Consider the following 22,368-nt stretch of genomic DNA (forward strand, 5'->3'; position numbering starts at 1 on the left):
ATTTGGAGGGATCAGAGAACAGCCACACAGCTTCCTCCCTGCCCAAGTGAAAACTAATTTCTGGGGTGCATCTAAGAGGCATGAAACATAAGGCTTTGAGGATGTATTTATAGCTTGCTTGTGCAAGAGCTTCAGGGGAAAAATATGAGAAGGGAGAAGGGCTGATATTTTAAAACAGAGAACCCATGTCTGAAGAATTCTGCTCCCTCGGTCCCTCCGACGGCATGCACTCACTCGGGCAATCTCATTTGGCCATTTCCACCTTCCTTCCTTTCTGGTCTGATGTTCTAAAAATATCTCCCAAGTCCAAATGCCTCACTGATACAGGCACAGTTCCTGCCCTCGAGGAGTGGGTACAGAGAGAGGAATTATGAAGAGAAGGCAGCCTGGGCTCTGCTGCAGACAGAAACTTTCCATCTGGTTGAGGGTGTTTGGTCAACATTTACATCAGCCCAGGACTCATAAAACCTTTCCTAGAGCCACAACCAAGCATCTGTGAAGGAGCAGTTATGCACTACCAGAAGGAAAGCCCAGAGTCCATTTGAAAGGCACAGGCCTAGGAAGCTCCCCTACCTCCTCACTCACTCACCAACCCATCTTCCCCCTCCCTTCCAGGTGAATACATGAGGGTGATTAATCAGAATAATGAACACGAGACATCCCTGAATGGGAAAGCATAACTTGGCAACAGAAGGTGAGTGGCCTGGAAGGAGAAACGGAGGGAGGAGGCTAAGTGCCTTCCTTCTGGGACTGGGCACCCAGCCTGGGTCACACCATTTAGACTTTTGCTTGGGTTACCAATCTCTTCTTTTAAAATGCAAATGCTCCTTTCCAGCGGCTCACACACATTGAAAGGGGACTTGGATCAGTAGTCTGGAGAATTAAAGTCTAACTCCAATCTGATTTCCTATTTAGCAATGTGACCTTACGTAAATCATTTCACATTGCTTCCCATATAGAAATGTTTCTTCGTCGACAGGAGGCAAGAGGGGAGGGAACAGTGCAGATCCTGGGTGGGGTGGGGGCGGAGAGGTCAGCATTTCAATATAATTGGTTTTCTTTGTAATCCTGGGTCTTTTATTCAGAGCACTCGAAAACATTATTCTGAAGGAGCAGAGGCCATGTCAGAGGCCGCCAGACAAGACAGGAGCACAGCATGAGGGGGTGTCACAATGTCACAAACTGCAATGATGCCGTCCTGGTGGCAGTGCACAGGTCGCTGGCACCTCCGCCTGCACAGACACCTGACAGCATGGGGCCCTAAGAAGTGGGCACATGGAACCAGATGTCTGGGGTGGCGCAGTGAGCGTGTATGTGTAGGGGAGAAGGGGAGGCAGTGGCGCTTGACTGCCTTCTCAGGAGTGTTTATAAACCTACCAGAGTTCTGGAGTCAGGACCAGTTTTTTGTTTTTTTTTTTTTGTTTTTTGTTTTGGTGCTTTCATTACAGGCACTACCCACATCTACTGGGGCATGCATCCATCCAGTGGAGTTACCTATGTGACCCTGGCCCTAGGGGACTAGGAAAGGCAGCTGGGCCCGCCTTCCACCTGCCATGCCAGGCTCAGCTCCAGATGGGAGAACAGACCTTGGAAGCAGCACGCCCAGCCTGCTGTGTCACCAGGGCAGTGCCCATGGGGCAAGGTGAGCAGGGCCCTTGGCTAAAAGCCATGTCCTTCCAGGATGCCCTAAGAGAATCAAGGCATGACCACCCCACGCCCATGGAGCCCTGGGACAACTCACTCCCTAATTTCATCAATGATTTTCTGCTTCTCCTCAATTTCGTCTCGGAGTCTGGACAGCTGCTTCTGGTGTGCTTCCCGGTGGCTCTCCATCTGCTGCTCCAGCGCCTTCTGCAGCCCAGGCCAAGAGAACATGTCATCCACTTGCTGGCACTCAGCCCACTCTGTGACAAGCCCTGGATCCACATCTACCTACTACCCTGTGTCCCGCAGATGTCAGATCCCAAAACTGGGGGTATTCCTGGCTCTTGTGCCTCCAGGACCCAGCCTTGCTTTATTGGGACAACAAAACCCAAATGGGTCTTAGGAGCCAATTAGTGCACTAACTAAACAAAAAGCATTCCCTTGACCTTCTCCAGTCCACCCTGAGCTTCTCCAGCCAGGACAGTCAGAGGCCACCAACCTCTCCCTATCCAAGTAACCTCAGACAAGCCTGTAACCTGTGTGAGCTGCACCCCCTCACCTGTGAATTGAGATAAGAGCCCCTGCCCTTCCCACCATAGATTTATGATGATGTCCAAAGGAGACCTTTCTGCCAAAGCACTCTGAAAACAGGAGAGAGACTCACACAAGGCATGACTTTATTCTGCTGGCTGGAGCAGGGACATGCCGTGGGCATCACTTTAACTGTGGGCTTTGACTTAGTGAGGCTCATAGTTTGCCTACAACTAATCAAAATCCTACATCTTCTCCTGTCTCATTTTATTCACCTAAAAGTCTTCCTTCCCAATCTATTTTTCTTTACCCTTTAAAATGGGACCAAAATAAAAATCTCTATGCTTAAGATAGAGACTCAAATTTGGTGTGTTCTTTATCAAGGTTGGAGGAAGAAATTCTTAGATGTTAACTCTGACAAAAGAGCCCATGCAGTGATTTGGGGTGCTACCCTTTCCCTCTTCATCAGGAATGGGGAAGACAAAGGTATTAACACAACTTAGCCATCCTCTACAGACATCTTGGGGTCTCTGGACCTGTTCATTTCTAAGCCAGGCCACGCTCTGAGATCAACTCTGAATACCCAACAATGGACCCTCTCCCCTCCCCTCTACACTGCCATACACAGATCTAAAGGTGACAGATTTTCCTGAAATAAGCATTTCCAGTCCAAATGCATCACACGCACACTGGGCTTGATGGAAGGGGCGGCCACACACACCTTCATTTCCTCCGCATCCTGCAACCGCGTCAGATGTTCCTTCTCCTTATCCTGGAAGCTGACTTCGTGCATTTTTTCTGTTTTGAATTTTAAATGATTATTTAAGATTTAACTGGCAGGACTCACACCCAAAAGTAAAAATTAAAACACAAAAAAAACAAGAAAAATGGCAACACAGCGTAACATCAGCTTATGTCAGCAGTTACAACCGTGGCATAAAGGGACAGGCAAGGACTTCTGGCTAAAGCCAAGGCTGGCCCCGCCCGTGGCATTCCTTCCACAGGGGAGCGAGGCAAGTACAGGGGAAAATGCTCACTGGGGACGGCCCTCCTAGGACTGCACTTGAGCTTCATGTCACCGCACACCTGGGAGGACTTGTCTCCCACTTGGACTCTGTGAGCAGCCCAAGGTCGTGTGCATAAACAGGCCTTGCAGATGAGAAAGCCCTCTGTGACTGTTAGGTGGCCAGTGGACCCAGGCCACAATGGGAGTTGCAGGAAGACCATTTACCTCCCATGGGTAGGCTGCTTATTCTCAAAGAATCTGGGGCAGAAAAACATACTCAAAGGATGGGAACAAGGAAATGGAAGTATAGTATAACACTTCTGAGATGAAACCAGAAGGCCCCACGTTTGGGGCAGGGCTGCAGTGTGGCACTCCTGTCTCAGCATATGCTTGGACAATGGCGCTCCCTGAACGCCAGGTGCAATGAGCAGCCCCAGCTGGGGAGCTGGGGTGCCAGGGAGCAGAGTGGTTTACAACAGTGACATTCAACTCATATCTCTCCATAGTCTGTTCAGCTTTAGGTTTCCTCGTCTCTATTTTATTTCAACTCGGTGGCTCCAGTGCAGAAACCACTGGATACAAGAGAGAAACATTATTTTCCACATGCAGTTTTTGATGGTGCACCTATTCCTAACCACGCAAAGAACATGTGACAAGGTTAGAGCAGAGAATGGGCATGTTCGTGTCAGACACAAAATGTATTTACTGAATGTAACAACAATACAGGATAAAAAAAACTGGTAACAGCATTACCAATCCCAACTACCTTATCACAACCATTTTTATTTTCAATATTAACTTCTAGAAACACAAACATCTGTTCTTCCCCACCCACTACCCCCACCCCGAGACAAAGTCCTGCTCTGTCACCCAGGCTGGAGTGCAGTGGCATGTTCTTGGCTCACTATAACCTCTGCCTCCCAGGTTCAAGCAACTCTCCTGCCTCAGCCTCCCAAGTAGCTGGGATTACAGACGTGCGTCACCACGCCCAGCTAATTTTTGTATTTTTAGTAGAGACAGTTTTTCACCATATTGGCCAGGCTGCTCTTGAACTCCTGACCTTGTGATCCACCCATCTCAGCCTCCCAAGGTGCTGGGATTACAGGTGTAAGCCACCGCACTCAGCCACATCCATTCATTTTTAAGAGTTATAACCATAATAAAGATACAATGATATATTGTAATTTTCACCTAACATTGCATCATAAACATTGCTGTACACCTTCATGTATATCATGTGAAAAATAAAATTAAATAACACACCACAGTGTGTTAACTATTAGACATTTAGATGGCTTCCTTTTTTGCTGATCTAAAATTCTGTAATGAATATGAGATGTGATGATCAAAAGGTATGAAAAATGTTACAATTATTAATATATATTTTCAAGTGGCTTTCTGAAAGAATTCTAACAATTTTCATTGCAACCCATAATATGTACGCTCTAGTTTCACATTGCATAGCACATACATTCTTAATCCTGTTCTAGTTTCTGCATTTCTAGTCCCTTCTCTTAAATGTCTGCTTCTATTCATTCATATTCATGAAGTGCTTCCTATGTGTGAGGACCTCTCTAAGCTCAGGAGGTCATGAGGCTGGCTGGCAAAGGGAAGAGGTTGTTCAAGGGGGTGCCAGGAAAGCCACAGCAGTTCAAACTTAAGAGCAACAGTATGCCATAGAGGGGTTAGAAGCATAGGGTTGGAGCAAGAGAGAATGTGAATTTTAGAATCCTCCCTTGGGATGCCACACGGTGGCTGGCCCAGAGCAGGCTGGGGGTGGGGCATGAGTAGATGGATGTGGGCACAGTCCTTGGTTAGCCTGGACAGTGAACCAGAGGCGCCTCTGGCAGATGGAATGGACAGGCTCTGGTGACCGAGGAGAGTCAGGAGGTGGGGAGTGGGGGATTCTGATTTGGGTAGCTGGGTGGACTATGGGGAAATGGGAAGATGAGCAGATTCGGTGGGGGGATGGTCTCTTAGAAATCTCTCCTTTTTTTCTAGTTATGCTATTGTTTGCAAAAGATCTAGAAATGCTTTAACTGAGCAAAACTAAACAGCATGATTCCAGCCAACCAGAGGATGTCTGACTTAGGCCAGGTGTTTACGTGGTAGACAAATATTCACCTTGGGCTCGGAGCTTGGCCAGCTCTTCACTGAGCGAGTCCTGGGACTCTTCTAACTGCCTCCTCTTCTGTTCCATGTTCTGCATGTAGTCTGTCAGAGACTTGATCTTGGCTTCGTGCTTTAATAAAGCAAAAAGGAAGAGTGAATGACTCACAAGTCGTCACCCAGGCTGGCCTAACTTCCAGGCAGATGGAAAATGTATACAGAACACTCCCCTCTCCAGATCTAGGGGGCTCACCCTTAGGATGAATGTAAAAAAAGATAGCATTTCAGCTGGAAAAACTGTATCAGATTCCTTAGATCACATCAGAAAATAAAGAGCCACAGTTTCTGTTACTTTCTGTTACTCTTGAAACTCAGGGAATAACGGAATCTTTGCCATGTACAAATTGTAGCAAAGTCCCAACCAGCACCTAAGGGAAGCTGTGTTTGTTGTTGACATAGAAAGAGAACTTTGTAACAGGCGCTCTTTAAACTCAACACACCCTAATATTCTTGACTCTGATCTGATACAGCAAAGTCATTCACTCTGAGGCCTGGACAATTTGGAGCACCCCACTGGGTCCTCCTCTGGTTGCACCCCACTCCACTAAGCAAAGAGTTCACAGGCCAAGGGAGCATGACCACCTGAACCTATGTTCCTGTAGGCCACACTCAGAGTACTGGGGACCTAGAAACTTCCTACTCCAGGTCTGAAGGCCAGAGGTGGCACTACCTCTTCCTCACCCATTCGTACAAATGGCAGCTGACATCTAACAGTTTCACCAGTTCACAGTGGGTGCAAAAGGGACTTGGACATGGAACTGGCATGTCCAGCTTGAAAGAGAAGAGGGTGGGCCACAGGCCATGGGGTCTCTATTAGTACCCTTGCCTTGGTGCCCCTGAGTGTTAGAGGCAGGCTGGCCAAAGCGCATTCTGTTGGTATCATGGATGACCTAGAATCACATAGGAGGTGTGCTGCTCCCTGATGTGTATCATTTTTATTTTCATTCTTTATAAATAATAACCATATGATTATAAAAAATAAAGTTCTAAAGCAAATCCAGAAAAACTGGTGTAAACCGTAAACCAAGGTATCAACTATCTCCCCCGGCTATTCCTGATCTTATCTGCAGGAATTCAAAGCGCAACATACATCCAACTCAGCACTTTCATTTTCACTTAACTTTATATAATTAGACTTTCCCAATGGCTAGGTTTTATAAATTTTTTATAAGAGCTGCATAATATTATTCCATGTAACTTTCTCTTATTAGTCTGTCAATGGATATTTGGGCAATTTATTTTATTATCATGCAAAATAACACTGTCTTCAATACCTTGCCTATAAGCTTTTAATATTTTTAATCAGGAAATGAGAATACCATACGAAATAAATTTTTTCCATTTTCATTAACAATGAAAACTACTGTCAGTGAAATTGCTGGACTAAATTATACTTACATTTTTATGATTTCTGATTTCCATGGTGCTTTTCCAAAGAACTGACCAAATTATACTTTTATCAACAATGTATGAATATATCAATTATAGTATCACACATTAGCACTGAATAATCTTTTCAATACATTTTCACTTATTATGTTGGTTATAAAATGGAACCTTGTGGATCCATTTTAGACAGGGAGGTTGGAGATGTTTCTATGATTACACATCATTATGGTTAAAAGCATACCAGAATAAAGTAGGCTTCTGTCTGCCTCCGTATTATTTGACACACCAATCCATGTTGGTATCTGTTTCCTGCTTCCTCGAAATGACTATTTAAATGCCTGGCATAAGGCAGTAAGTAGCCTACAACTAGACCCCTCCTGGAAACGTCAGACCCAAATACCAAGCTCAGATGACAGTGGTAGTCCAGAAACTGGGTTGCTGTTTTCTGAAGCTACCTTACTAAACTGAAAATGCCACTCCCACAGGAAGAAGAGCAGCCTTAGGCAATAAGCAAGTGAAATGTGCCCTCGGGCTTGAAAGCCCTTGAAGACATGGGCTTTGGGTTCACACACATTTTCGTTTGAGTCCCAGCTCTGTCATTCACTGTTTGGACAATATATTTAATCTAAATCTCAGCTGCCTATCTGAAACAGAGGAATAATAATAAAACTTACCTACCAGGATTTTTTTAAGATTAAGTGAGAAGAGGAATGTGAAGTACTTAGCGCAGTGAATGGTACATAGTAGATGCTCAATAAAATGCCACCTGCACTATTACTAGCAGTTTCTGTTTTTTTCATATTAAAGTGGACCTATGGTAGAGATTAAAAGATGAAGGAATATTGCCTTACTTATAGGAGTTTTAGAGATTCCACCCAATATTTTACGTTCATTAGCCAGCTAGCCATCCATCTATGGATAGATAGATAGATAGATCCTCTAAAAAGGGAAAGGACTCAATGGAATTCATGTAATTCTCAAGACAAAATGTAGTCCTAGGAATAGACCTGGGCTGCCATCCCCTGGGAATGCCAAGCTTAGGCAAAGCAAAGTCCATCAACCAAGGCTACGGCGCACCGTCAGCACCAGCAAGGGCATGGAGGGAGCAGATCGCAAGAGGAGAAGAGTGTGCAAGGAGGGGGAAGAGAAGGACCCACCTGTGAGATGAGCAGCTGGCAGGCTGCCAGCTCCCGCTCACTGGCGTTCATCTTCCTGTTGGAGTCCATCTGGGCGCTCTCAAGCTGTTTGCTGCGGTTCACCAAGGACTTGACCTCTGACTTCATCTTGCTGATGTACAGGCGGGCCATGGTAAACTCCTCCTCAATGACTCCATTCACATCTGCCAACTGAGCACAGGAGGGGCCAAGCTCAAATGCTGCCCACAGTTTCTGTAGGTTCATGGATTCCCCTGAAACCTGCCTCTGGATCCCCAAGATGTCTGTGGATTTCTGGTTCAGAATCCTAATTAAAGGACAAGCTGAAACTACTCAACACTCAACCCAAGTTCTCCTAGACCTCAGGTGAAACTTTCAGTTGAAACCCCCTACTAAATATAATCCTCAATTAACTAAGTTTTTCATTGCCATCGATTTTGAAAAAGAGAGATGACAGCATAAGAAGAAACACTGAAGATTCTTAAAAGGAGATAACTTCAAAAAGGTATTCCATTCAATGTCTCACACCTTACATCTCTGTAACAGCAGTGAGACCCAATGTTCCTAAAGGTGATGCTGAATTCCTATAAAAATTCAAATCAAAACTTCATTAATGTTCTCTATAGTATGTTTATTCAGGTAGAGAATTGGTATAATGCCTTGCATATGTTCCTATAAACAAGGATTGAAATAAAAATGTGTTTCTATGTAGTCCTCAATTAAATAGAAAATCAAATGAATAAGAATGTACCATTAATTAACAAAGGGCTTCTTGATAAAGGTTTCTCACCCTAAGTTTTCATTACTACTACCAGTCTATTTTCCTTTGCCTTTTCACACCTGCTCCTTCCAGACAGACAGTAATCTAGCTCATAAGATCATCTGAGAACAACAGTCTAAATCCACTTTAGAAGAGAAGATTCTGACAGCCAGCATTCCTGAGTGATCTATGTTTGGTTAAAGTTTCAAAGCTCTACCAGAAACAAAAGTTGAAGCAAAGTATTTGTGATAGAAACCCATCTGATAAAATGTAAACATGGTCTTGAAGAGCAATTGACCGAATGAGCAAGTAACTGTGTGCATATTTTGTTTAGCCACCAGAGGGCAGCCTAGCACCTCAAGAGAAAACAAAGAGCCCTGTCCAGAATCCAGCACAGAAACACAGGCTTCCACTGGTCGAAAGACAATGACTCCAACCATGGTTTTTGTTTTTTGTTTTTTTTGATGTTCCACAGTACATGCTGAGTGCCCACTTATGTCGTTATTGCTGTCATTAACTCATCATATAACTATCTGTTCAGTAAATATTTGAGGGCTAAAAAAAATGGAATCAGGTATCGGCCCTGAAATTTGGTAGCAAACATGGAGTACACTGGACACTGCTGAGTGCCTGTAACTTGGCATCGACCTTACCATAAGAATTCAACAACAATACAAACGGCCAACAACATATACAAAATGCTCAACATCATTAATTATCAGCGAATGCAAATCAAAACTGCAATGCAAAACCACCTTGCTTCTGCAAGAATGGCCAGAATAAAAAAAATCAAAAAATTAATAGATGCTGGCATAGATGTGGTGAAAAGGGAACGCTTCTACACTGCTGGTGGGAATGTAAACTAGTACAACCACTCTGGAAAACAGTGTGGAGGTTCTTTAAAGAACTAAAAGTAGAGCTACCACTCGATCCAGCAATCCCACTACTGGGTATCTACCCAGAGGAAAAGAAGTCATTATATGAAAAAGACACTTGCACAAGCATGTTTATAGCAGCACAACTTGCAATTCCAAAAATATGGAATCAACCCAAATACCCATCAGTCAACAAGTAGATTTAAAAAATTATTCTCACACACACACACACACAGACACACACACACACACACACATTCATGGAATACTACTCAGCCATAAAAAGGAACAAAATAGTGGCATTTGCAGCATCCTGGATGGAATAGGAGACTATTATTCTAAGTGAAGAATGGAAAACCAAACATCATATGTTCTCACTCACAAGTGGGAGCTAAGCTATGAGAACATGAAGGCCTAAGAATGACATAATGGACTTTGGGGACTTGGAGGAAAGAATGGCATCAGGGTGGTGACAGATAAAAGTCTACACATTGGGTACAGTGTACACTGCTCAGGTGATTGGCACACAAATTCTCAGAAATCACCACTAAAGAATTTATCCATGTAACCAAACACTACCTGTCCTCCAAAAGGCTACTGAAAAAAAAATTAAAAAAAAAAAAAAAAAGAATTCAACAATAGTACATGTCAAGTGACTCCAACGTCAATAATACTGCAGAATATATGTCAACAGCAAGAAAATCGACTAGTATCTATTTCTGACTCTGCCTTCATGGAGGTCCTTGCTAAACCCATTTTACTTCCGACTGTCAAAGATCTGCCTCCCAACACCACTCTTCATTATGTTCCTTTTCTATTCCAGTAGCATTCTTCCTCTCACACTGGGTGAGAAAAGCATGCAATCTTCAGTTCCATTTGTTCTGCCAGGGTCTTTAGTCCAGTGCAGGAGAGAGAAGAGAAATGCTCCTGAGTTTCCTGAGTCTGACCAGGTATATTTCACATCTTGTCTAGCTTCTGCAGAAAGATAAAGGAACACCCGTCTCTTCCAATTCACAGCCTATACCAGCTCCTGGTAGGAAAACGCTGCTGAGCCAGCAGCTCCGGCACCCTGGGAAGAGAATGAATCCTCCTTCTTTTCCAGGTCTGTCAAAGTAGGACACTTTGCCTTTTACGCCCAGATCCCATGTAAATTGAGGAAGAGTAAAAACATAGATATGTATAAAGATGGGCTTTCTCCAAAATGAGAGCTAGACATTTCTCCTCCCAAAACCAGAGCTGTAACTTCTGAAGCCAATTCTTATCCTCGGAGATCTAAAAGGAGATTTTGAGTTTGTGCCTGATGGATAAAAACAAATGGTTTTCAACTTTGAGGTTTCTTACCACTGCAGAGTTCATATATTTAGTGGTTTCATGTTCAAAAGTTTCCAATAATTTCAGGACACGGTTATTTCAAAAAAATAATCAGTTTGCAGCTGAAATGTTATTTATAACTGTCCCAGAGTCTGATAACGCCCCCAGCAGTACATATTAGATCATGGGATCCAGTATCAATGACTAACCCAGGAGAAAAGACTGCACCGTCATGAAATCTCATGGAAGATGTGGCCTGCTGCTTCTACCAGCCTATACAGGGAGTTGCCCCCACCTCCCTACCCATCTCTCAAGCATGGAGTGGCTGTGCAAGACGATGAACTACTGCCATTTCTAGGCCACACCCAAGGTAAGTAAGGTGCTTGTTCACACTTAAAAGCCTAAAAGTTAGAATGGGACAAAGAGAAGTCAGTGTGGACCAAAAGAAACTTAGGCAGCCAGTCCAATTCAGTTCATTTACTCTACCTCAACTTTCTATTCAGCTTCTGGCTAGATTCCTTTGAAAGTGGCAAGGTAATGTAGGCGCCAAGAAATAAAAATAAAATCCTAAACCCCAAATGACTGAACAGACCCCCTCTTGGCCAAGGGGACCCCAGAGAAATGTTAAATACCGAGTTCTAGGCCGTGACAGATGGGAAGTTGGAAACGCCTGGTCATACCTCCTCCTTCGCTAATCGCCATCAGGCCTTCTTCCCCGAGTTAAACAGAAGCCAGCCCTTTTGAAATATTCGCTCCACTGTTTCACTGCTGATATCAACCATGGCCCGCCCCTGCCCCTCTTTTTTGCAATTTCAACACAACCACCAACCAGCATTCCTTTTCCAACAAGAGACCACCAACCATGAAGTGGTTCTGGCTCTGGCCAGGCTACTAAGGCTGCACTCAGAGAAACTTCATGTCCTCTGCTTCACCCTTTGATGTATAGGGCCTAATTGTAATACACGAAAATGTTAAGTCTCCAAACCAGAGTGAACATGGGACCCATGTTGCATACATGTTTATCCTGCTTCACATGCACATACCACTCTTTCATGAATCTTCACAGCTCCTGTAACCTGTTGCATATGTACATTTGCCCCACCACCCCCAATTCAGTATTAATCCCTTATTATTCCCATCCTCAAAGTGCTTATTTCTGGCTTCTGGACAGAGGCCACACTTCCCAGCCTGTAAGAATGGCCACCCTGCAGACTGCAACTCTTTATGAGAAATAAAGCTCTCCTTTCCAAATGTATGGATCTCACCATACTTCTGCTGACAGTGCAGTGCCACCAGTACACAAAAAAAAGAAGAGAAGGCTCACTCATAAACTTGGATAAAGATAACACTGGGCTCATCTTGTTATATGCTGGGGTCATCTTGTTTTGTTGATGAAACAAAATGCCTGGACTCTGGAAATGTTTCAAGACATGGCTGAGCTGACTATACGGGCTTTTCTGTTTTCTGGCTGTTCGGAGCTGTCATATTCTGGAACTGTGGACTAGAGACGTCTCCAACAGCCATCTTTCTCCCCATCCCAGAGTCCTACCAGGAGGGACCTTGTGAAAATTAAATGGCATTTAGGGACAAAAATACAAAATCACCAAAACAAATTTCCCTGATCTCTTCATTTCCTATATTAAAAGAATTACCTTATCAATTCATAGTCATAACCAATAAGAAAAGTACGTGTACCTATTAGGATAAATCTAAAACAAATGTGCAGAAATCATGTAATTTCTGAGTTGACAACTTTGATATTGTCTGAGCTTATCTTGTTGTTTTATCAATTAGAAAAATGAAGCTCAGAGAAGTACAGTGACTCACCCAAAGTCATACAACTACTCCATTAGCTCTTTTCGCCCTAATGATTAACTCACACTTATAAGAGAAAAACCCAGAATGATATAAATGAGAGCTATCAATGAAATTAACTAGGGCATCCAATTTGTGGAATCCAAAAATAATCTCAAAAACATCCAATTGAGTATTTAAAAATAATCTCAGTCTCAATCATACTTCAGATTCCCAAAGGTAAAGGCTCTTTTATTACTACTGAAGCACCTAGACACTCCTGATTTCATTAGCATTTTCATCAGCTCTATTTTAGAACTTAGCATAAAAATACGTTCTGCCTTTATCGTTATCAGTAGCAAGCATCAGCTTCCCATAAATCAACTCCACCTTCATATTGTGAGGCCATTTAATCACTTCACATCAGAATTTTATTGCTCAACACAAATGTGTGGTTCCAAAAATTAAATCTTCAAATATAAAATCACCAAACTGAAGCTTAATAAGGTTAACTCTATAGTACCTGAGAAGTCTGTGCTAGAATTCGATTCACTCACAAGGATTTATGAAATATTCCGTTACCATACAGGTTCCATGAAAGAATAGTTAACAAGCAGTCATGTACTCTAAGCAGAGCCCTATTATGCCATCCAAAAAGAGCTTTCATCATTTCCCAGAAATGGTCTACAAAAGGAAGCCTAATCTTGGGAGATTTTCCTGTATTTAACAATCTCAACTCACAACCTCAGTGTTCCCACTAAGCAGACTGATGTAGAATTCAGCCTTTTAAAGATAAAATGGCTAAATTCAAAGATTTTGGTTTCAGCAAATTGTGAGATGTAAGGTAAGCAATGTAATACCATTCCCCAGCTCAACAAAGTCAACATATATTCATCAGTGACTCCTCTGTATAAGATGCTATATTATTATAAAGCTATGGTAATCAAAACATTGCGGTATTGGCAGAAAGACTTGATCCATGAAACAAAATAGAGAGACCAGAAAGAGCCCCACATACTTTTGGTGGAGATGGAGACACTCATTATCTTAACGGTGCTGACGGTTTCATGAGTGTACGCGTATGTCGAAATTTCTCAGACTGTATACTTTAAATATGTACAGCTTTATGTAAATTATACCCCAATAAAGTTTTGTTTTAAAAGTGTCTCTACCCTGTTTTTTTGGTTAATGGCAATGGCCTTTCTATATTCCAGCAAATTGTTAACTGTTCTTGGCTGACACCATTTTTAATTGTCTCTCTTCCCTCTATTCCTAGCTCCTAGACAACTTTATACCATCCCTATTCTCCCCACATCTTACTTTCTTGCCATCAAGAGCACCAATGGCCAGACACAGTGACTCAAGTCTGTATTCCCAGCACTTTGGGAGGCCAAGGTGGGCAAATCACTTGAGGCCAGGAGTTTGAGACCAGCCTGGCCAACATGTAGTAGAAGTGAGAAATCCCACCTCTACTAAAAAATACAAAGAAAAATACAAAAATTAGCAGAACATGGTGGCACATGCCTGTAATCCCAGCTATTCAGGAAACTGAGGCACAATAATCACTTGAACCTGGGAGGCAGAGGTTGCAGTGAGCTGAGATTGCACCATTGTGCTCCAGTCTGGGTGACAGAGCAAAACTCTGCCTCAAAAAACAAACAAAAAAACCAAGAGCACCAATGCATACAACCCCAGGGGATTCATCACAATTGGTTTATGCCAATTATAGTAATCCTATTACCCTTTGCTTTCCCAGAAACGGAGTGGTCATGTGATCTAATCCTGGCCAATGAAGTATAAGGAAATGTCTCCTGGGGACTTCTGGAATATGTTTCCCTCCTGAAATATGTTTCCCTGATGAAAGCAGTTGGCCTTTTCAGCCCATCCTGCCTTGAATGTGGCTGAGTAAGGATGTGATGATTTGTACTACAGCAGCTATCTTGCTACCATGAGGCACAATCCTCTGGACATGAAAAGGAAACAGGCTGAGGACAGGAGAAAGGAAATAGAGAAAAAGTCTGGGAATTTGACATTATTGAGCCATGGCACCAAACCAAAATTTGCTTCTCAAACTTTAATAAACATAAAGAATCACCTGGAGGATCTTGTTAAAGTACAGATTTTGATTCAATAGGTCTGAGGTGGGGCATGAGGGGCTGTACTTCCAATAAGCTGCCTGGTGAGGCAGATCACACCCTGAATAGCAAGATTTTCGGCTTCTCATATTGTGAATAATTAAACGTGGCTTTGTTTCTTAAGCCATAGAATCCTATTACTTTCACACTGACTTGTTGGAGAATTTTCACTCCACTGGGCTCTTTTAGAAATGGAAAAACACAATTCTAAGATTTGAACTGTTGCTTAAGCTATTTAATTCCAAACTTCTGCAACAAAATAAGTTTGAGGAATAATCCAGTTTATACGAAGCCAACCAAGATTTGAAGACACTGCCTAAATTTCAAAGGTAAATTTGTTTTTCCTCCTCACCCCCAACAACCATTCACTCCGTCATTCAATCAGCCCTTTTTTCATTCATTCAAACACTACCAAGCATATGGCAGATGCAAAGCACAGTGCTAAGCACTGATGCTCAAAAAAATAAAGCACACACTTTGCTAACTTGCTAAGAACAAGCAGAGAGGATAAAAGGGCTGGCTTACGGTTTTCACATCATTGGTGCCAATAATTCCACCTATCTCCCCCAAATCTTTCAACAGCAAATTCAGGATCTCAGTTGCCCTTTTCTTCTGGTGGTTGCTAAGCTCTTGCAGCTGGCTCAGCTCTCTCTGCGTGGTTGTCAATGTAGTCTGAAAAACAAATTTCAACAACAAATTCAAAGAGTTGTCCATCAATTTCATACACTCCACATTACAAAGAATAACACCATCATGTAGAATGGATTTCTTTTACATGACTTCAACCTAAGAATCCTTTTAAGGTAAATGGTTGCATTGCACTGCATTCTTGGATAAGAAGTGAACTCTATATCCACAAGTTATATTACGCGGCCTGATATGTTATATGTCTACATATCAGATGACAATTTCCAAATCAGGGAAATAAGTTATCAAAAGTAAGTAAAGCCAAAAAAGAAGTCCTTAAGTTTATAACATGTAATCGCATCTTCCTACTTGCCAGATGTTCTATTCCAGCCCTCCTGTTTCATTTCATGGTCTAAACTCACCTGCAAGTGTCCCCACCTCCACTCCTAAACAAACCTGCTCCCTGGCCACCTCCGTATTTCCACCTAAATTGACAAAGACAGATGGGTCTAAAACAGATGGCCCAGAGGAACATCAACAAGTTTAGAAAACAACTTCAAAAAAGTCTTGTAATTTTCAGAGTTAAGCGGAATTAAACCCTCTTCATCTTTTTTCAAAATTAGGTTAAGTTCAATAGTTGGTTTCTTACTATACAGCAGAAGCTCTATTTTCTTGTCAAACTTTAATAAACCCATCTCTTTTTCATCCTTCCTGTATCTTGCCAAAAGGTATGTATTCTTAACTAATTAATGTTCAACATCAGTAAAACAGCTATCTATTTATAAAATTCTCCCATATGTAGCTAGAGCATTCTTAAACAATCTAATAATAGTCTTCTAAACCAATCTAGTAATACTTTGGTTTCATGGCAAGTAAGAACTGTATTATGCAAAATTCTTAAAACAATTTCATTGTTTTAAGAAGCAATGAAGGATGAATTAAAAGAATCCCATAGAAAACACTAAGCAAAGGAAATCTAAATCTCCCCGTTTCCTAACTGACTTCTGAATTAGTTTGTTTTATTTTGTTTGGCATTGCCAACTGCTTATGTCATCTTGTTTTTAAAATCCGCAGAGGCAGTAGTCCCCATCTTAGGAAGCTGCTAGAAAAGTCTTCCTCCATGCAGCTGAATGTATGCTACAAGGAGCACTTCCTGTCAGCCTCACAGTCAGCAGATCAGCACTCTCCTGTGCCATCTGCCACTTCTTTTTAAACTGGATGCTTTCCACAAAGTAGGCTGGGCACAAGCCCAGGACACCAGGCCATTGCGCAGAGGTGCCAAGGAAAGCAGGTTAGAGTCACTCAGCTTCTCTACCACTCATTTTCCAGGTAGAAAAGGACACATCCCATCCCATCATGCCAAACACTCACTGGCCCTGCTGCTGCTAGCTCACTGTAGAACCTACGGCATCTTTCATTCGAAGAATCTGGAAATAAGGGACTGTGCAGGCTAAAGTACTGGCTAAAACAGAGCAGCAAACAAACAAACAAGGGCAGCTTAATTCCAGGCTCCTGAAACAGCTAGGACAGGAAGCTCACAGAAAGGAATGGAATTCATTCAGGAGAGTATAAGCAAGAAGAGTGAAGTCCATACCTTCCGTGGGACCCCACTCTTGCCAGTAGCAATGCTTGGAGATGTATGTATTGATATTGTAGCATATGCACAGGTCTGTGCTGAGTGCTTTACATAAACTGTCACTAATCCTCACACCATGCAAGCAGCGTATTATCATTGCCATTTTTACAGATAAGGGAATGAATACTCACAAAGCTTAACTGTCCCAGCTAAGGTCTAAGAGTTATGAAGTCAGACTTGTAACTAAGGTTTTCTGTCTCCAAAGTCTGCACTCTTTTGACTATTCCCACAAAACATCCCCACTAATGTTATACATTCTCTGGATATAAAGCAGTCGTGATATGCAGTTCAAGATGAGTGGACAAAAGTCACTTGCATGAAGTATTTCAATTGTTGGTGGGACCTCAGAGAATACATCTAACATTGAGTAACTGTTCAGCCACCACCTCCTTATACCATGTCTGTCAATGAATAGCAATATGAGTACAGGAATGGCAGCCAAGGTAGTCCCACCCCCTAGACACAAATGCTCCAACCGTTTTCTGGGCCAGCTCGTCTGTCAGCTGCTCATTGGCCCGGGTCTTATCCTCTACTTCCTGTGACTTCTGGTCGTAATTGACAGCCAGCTCCTCCAGGGCCTGGAGAACTTCTTTCACCTCATCCTTGGCTGCCTCATTTTCAATCTGGAGACGTGTCAGCTCCTCTTGTATCTTCTCATAGTCCCTTCTTGTGGAAGCTAAAAGCTGGGGAAATAGGATGGCATGGAACTTGTGAATCTAATGTTCAAATGTTTATGTTCTATGCTGTATCCAAAATTAAGTAACTTAAAAACCAGATACAAGAAAACAAGTTGGAAAACTTCAGGATGATGGAAAATCTCATGGTATGGTCCAGACATTAAAAATAAATAAATAAAAAGACAGATATGTTCTTATTGCAAAAATCTGTTTTGTGTGCATATGTGTTTTGTTTTATATGCTGTTTTCTGTTGTTAGTTTAAAGCTGTATAGCCTTAACTCAAAGAATGAATTACACGTCAAAAATCACTGTATTTTATAGCTAGTTGGCTACTCCATACTTTAAACAAAGTATTGGGGCCAGACACAGTGGCTCATGCCTATAATTCCAGCACTTTGAGAGGTCGAGGCGGGTGGATCACTTGAGGTCAGGAGTGGCCAACATGGCAAAACCCCATCTCTACTAAAAATACAGAAAAAAAAAATTAGCTGGGTGTGGTGGCGCACACCTATAATCCCAGCTACTCAGGAGGCTGAGGCAGGAGAATCGCTTGAACCCGGGAGGCGGAGGTCGTAGTGAGCCGAGATCACGCCACTGCACTATAGCCTGGGCAGCAGAGCAAGACTTCATCTAAATAAACAAACAAACAAAGGATGCAAGAAAATAACACTTACATCATTTTTAAATGTTATCAGGATTTCACATTGTACACTGGTTGACTTCACAATCAACTAAAACAGTATAAAAGAGCAATCAGTCACCCTTTTTTAACATCCATCATGAATGTACAAAGGATGTACCCCAAACATTATCATTAGTTAAAAGCGAATGTCTGGGCTTGCTGATGCTCTCATTATCTTTGTTCCTACGTTGATTTTCCTATATTGAACAGATACTGTCTTGATAGTATAGAAAAAGAAAAATGTTAAGAAGTTTTAACAGCAACAAGAAGGAAAGTTTATCCCAGGCAGCTGTGCCAATGTGGGGGAAACGGGAGTAGAATGGGAGGTAGAGAGCAGGAAACTCAAGCAAATGGAAGGCCTCGACTATAGCTGAGCCAGATCAATGAAATATAGTTCACCTGATTACAAAAGTGTAGATGATCTCCCTACAAAGGGAAGTGATTGGGAAGGGGAGGTAATCATTGTCCTAAAGAGATGAAGGGGAACAAAGGAAGGAAATGGTTACAGAGGCCTGGGACTGAGGACAGGACTCCAGGCACCTGCTGTCATTGCATGGTGGGATCCAATCCACAGCATTTAAGCAACGAAGCAGAAAACAGCTTAAAGCACAAAAGAGAACAACATGTAAACGGTCCTCAGAGAGGGGATTACTAATTGTGCACGTTTGATAGGTTGGCTGGCTATCCTTTGCTTAGGTTCTTGTTTGTAAAATACTTGGCAAAACACAGTGTAATAAGAACACTTACTGAAGAACTGAATCCCTTTTGGGAGAGACTGAAAACAAATTTGCCTCGTTTTCAGTGTATCAAGTATATGCTGATACAGGCCCCGTTCTCTTTGCCTTCCCCCTCTCCTACCTTCTAGTTTTGTTTTTGTTTGTGTTTCCCTACAGGACAGCAAGAGAACATGGTATATCAAAGACCTGAGCCAGCTGACTGCAAAACTGAAATAGGACTCAAACAAAAGAACACAGTAGTGATGGGTATTAGGAGGCAGAATCATCCTTTTCCAAGGCCAGACAAGGTGGCTCACATCTATAATCCCAATACTTTGGAAACCAAGACAGCAGGCAAGCTTGAGGCCAGGAGTTCAAGATCACCCTGAGCAACATGGCAAAACTCTGCCTCAAAATATTAAAACATTAGCTACGTATGATGGTACACTCTTGTAGTCTTGGCTACTTGGGAGTCTTAGGCAGGAAGATCACTTGAGCCCTGGAGGTTGCAGTGAGCCAAGATTGTACCACTGCACTCCAGCCTGGACAACAGAGAGAGATCTCATCTCAAAAAATAAAAATAAAAAAGGATCATCCTTGCCCGATTACCCAACCAAAGGTCTCCGTTTTCCCAAGACGAAGTGTAGCCACTGGCTATTCAATCTCAAAACACCAAGGGTTCTTGAAAGTCAGACATTTGTTTTCTAAATTCAGTGATAATCAGCTTGTAACAGGCAGTGAAGGGAAATCTACCAAGAAATTTCCACATGATTCTGTGATTATGAAAAGCTTCTTTATAAATTAAATTTCTAGAACAAACATCAACAGCAAAGTAATAGAAGAACTTTGTGAAAAAAAAAAATATTGCATTCTTTACCTCATCCTGATCCAACATCTGTTGCTTCAGCTTTTCAGCCAGCTGGCTCTGCTGGTTAATTTCATCATCCTGAAACGAAACATCATGTTTGTTTTTTTAGTTAGTTATGCCATTTTTGATATCCCGATCTCCCAGTGACAGCCGGCTACCATACGCTTGCTGATAAGGAGGAAGGAATGGTGTGGTGTTGCTGCACAGAAAACAGACTGGTTCCGAGATCTCTTTCAGTTAAAATACCTCTTCACCCACCTTTCTCAGCAGGTAAAACATCTGAATATTCTGGAAATATAATATCCTGCAAATTCAACCCAATTCCTGCTCGTTGAGAAATCAGAGATCTGGGGTTTGGGAACTAGAAGGGACTTTGGAGATATGCCTCCTAATTCAAAGATGTTAACAGTGAAATTCCTAATTCAAAAAATAAAGGAGTGAATTTCTAACTATCTGCAACGTAATGTTATCGTACCAAATCCTGTCGAGCACATCAGTAAACAGGAGTGCTGCCACCAGATCGGTAGGGAGAGCCAACATTTCCACTTCAAATCTCTCATTGAGACCAGAAAAACATGAACTGGAGATTTGCCATTGGAAGACCTCCCTCTTGATTGGAAGTTAATTTTCTTATCCGTTTGAAAAAAAATTTTAAAAGCTTTAGGGCAGCTGAGGTGCAGACACATTCATGCTTACTTTCTGAGCTGTTGCTGAAGTGGGAAAGGCAAATTCTCTCTTCTCACTCTCATTTTCTGCCACTAGGTGTTGCTGCCACAAAAGCAAGGGAATTCACTGCCCACCTCTCCCGCCTCCTCTTAGACTCCATCCACCCCCAGTGCAGGCGAAGCAGCAGGCAGATGATGCCTAACTACATAAAAAAACACAATCTTCGCTACATTGTTTTCATGACTTCAAATGAAATGTAAAATATAGCCTGTGAAGATGACAACCTGGCTTCTAGGGTCTAAACACCAAACAGATTCAATTGAGCATCCTTGAGCCCTCCTCCGTGCCAAGTCCTACCTAGGTGATTTCATCAGCAGCCCAGAAAAACACACCCTGTACTATGCTTTTTGCCTTTTCCAGAGGTGAGATCCAACCCAGACTTAAGGGCCTGGGTCACAGAACCTCCATGTTCCATGGGATATTTCCCAGTCTGTGTGGTGGTATCTATGCATACATTTGAATCAGGTTAATTCAATGTCACAAACTAATGCTTTCCACAGAGAAAGAGAATTCTAAAATCAGCCGTACGGGATCTGAATCTCCTTGTCCTTTATGTGGATCATCATTTGGCTTAGCTTCTCTGCTCAAAGAGATCCTGTTTCTACTGAACTCTTTACACCAATGTTTCTTTAATGGTTCTATTTTCTTGCACAAATCATATTTCTGGCAGGCGAATTAGGGAAATTATACCAGAATGAAACCTCCAAAAACTGGCACTTCTACAACTAGAAGACTATTTTGTAGATATATTTTCTCTTCTACTTTATAAACTTAGCATGTCAGTTACCAGGAACAATTTTGTGTTTATGTTCCTAAGCACTTAAACAGCTTAGCATAAAGAACTCAAAGAGTTCACCATCAAGAGCTACCATCTCTTGCCCTGGGACAAATGGACAAGCACTACAAGTGATATAAATCATGAGAGGAGAGAAATGGTGGAGTGAACTCTGTTCTTATGCTGTGTTTATTTCAAAGCCTGAAGAGGCAGGCTTCCTCCCAACAGGTGACAAGCTGGGATGCAGTGATTTTTAAGGTACAGTAAGAAACCAAGGGCCCCTGGCCCCACCTGGAAAGATGAAGAGCAAGGATGATATTACAGAAGACATGGATCACTTGTACCAGAGACATTTCCCAAACTCCATTTACCCCTCATCAAGGCAACTTCTCTAAGGAATTAATGAGATCTATTGTGATTTTTTTTAAAGTCTTTCAAAACTTCCAGAATAATAAGGTGTGCTTATATCTACACATTGAACTGCATCTCTCAGAACATGCGTAAGCACGCTCACTCTGATGCCAGCACTAAAGATCTTGTCCATGGATAACAAATTTTAAAGCACTTTTTAGAAAATATTTTTATACTTGAATTTTCTTATACATGAAATAGCATGAGGCCAGGTACAGTGGCTCATGTCTATAATTCCAGCACTTTGGGAGGTCAAGGCAGCTGGATCACTGGAGTCCAGGACTTTGAGACCAGCCTGAGCAACATGGCAAAACCCTATCTCTACAAAACATGCCAAAAAAATTAGCTGAGTGTGGTGGTATGTGCCTGTAGTCCCAGCTACTCAGGAGGCTGAGGCAGGTGGATGGCTTGAGCCACGAAGGCTGAAGCTGCAGTGAGCTGTGATTTCACCACTGCACTCCAGCCTGGGCAATAGAACAAG

General features: G+C 42.4%; 1 protein-coding gene across 1 annotated transcript in view; it reads right to left on the reverse strand.

The window, feature by feature from the left end:
- Window positions 1-22,368, reverse strand: part of KIF5C (kinesin family member 5C) — a 152,171-nt gene that overhangs the window by 26,940 nt on the left and 102,863 nt on the right. Inside the window, exons 13-19 of the mRNA XM_017523231.2 lie at window positions 19,985-20,053; window positions 17,508-17,714; window positions 15,294-15,440; window positions 7,897-8,085; window positions 5,306-5,423; window positions 2,897-2,973; window positions 1,742-1,851 (exon numbers count right to left, since the gene is read on the reverse strand). Coding sequence (XP_017378720.1) covers window positions 1,742-1,851; window positions 2,897-2,973; window positions 5,306-5,423; window positions 7,897-8,085; window positions 15,294-15,440; window positions 17,508-17,714; window positions 19,985-20,053 — 917 coding nt within the window. The remainder of the gene's footprint in view (window positions 1-1,741; window positions 1,852-2,896; window positions 2,974-5,305; window positions 5,424-7,896; window positions 8,086-15,293; window positions 15,441-17,507; window positions 17,715-19,984; window positions 20,054-22,368) is intronic.

The sequence above is a fragment of the Cebus imitator genome, unplaced genomic scaffold, assembly GCF_001604975.1.
Source record: "Cebus imitator isolate Cc_AM_T3 unplaced genomic scaffold, Cebus_imitator-1.0 Scaffold27, whole genome shotgun sequence".
NCBI classification, from domain to species: domain Eukaryota; kingdom Metazoa; phylum Chordata; class Mammalia; order Primates; family Cebidae; genus Cebus; species Cebus imitator.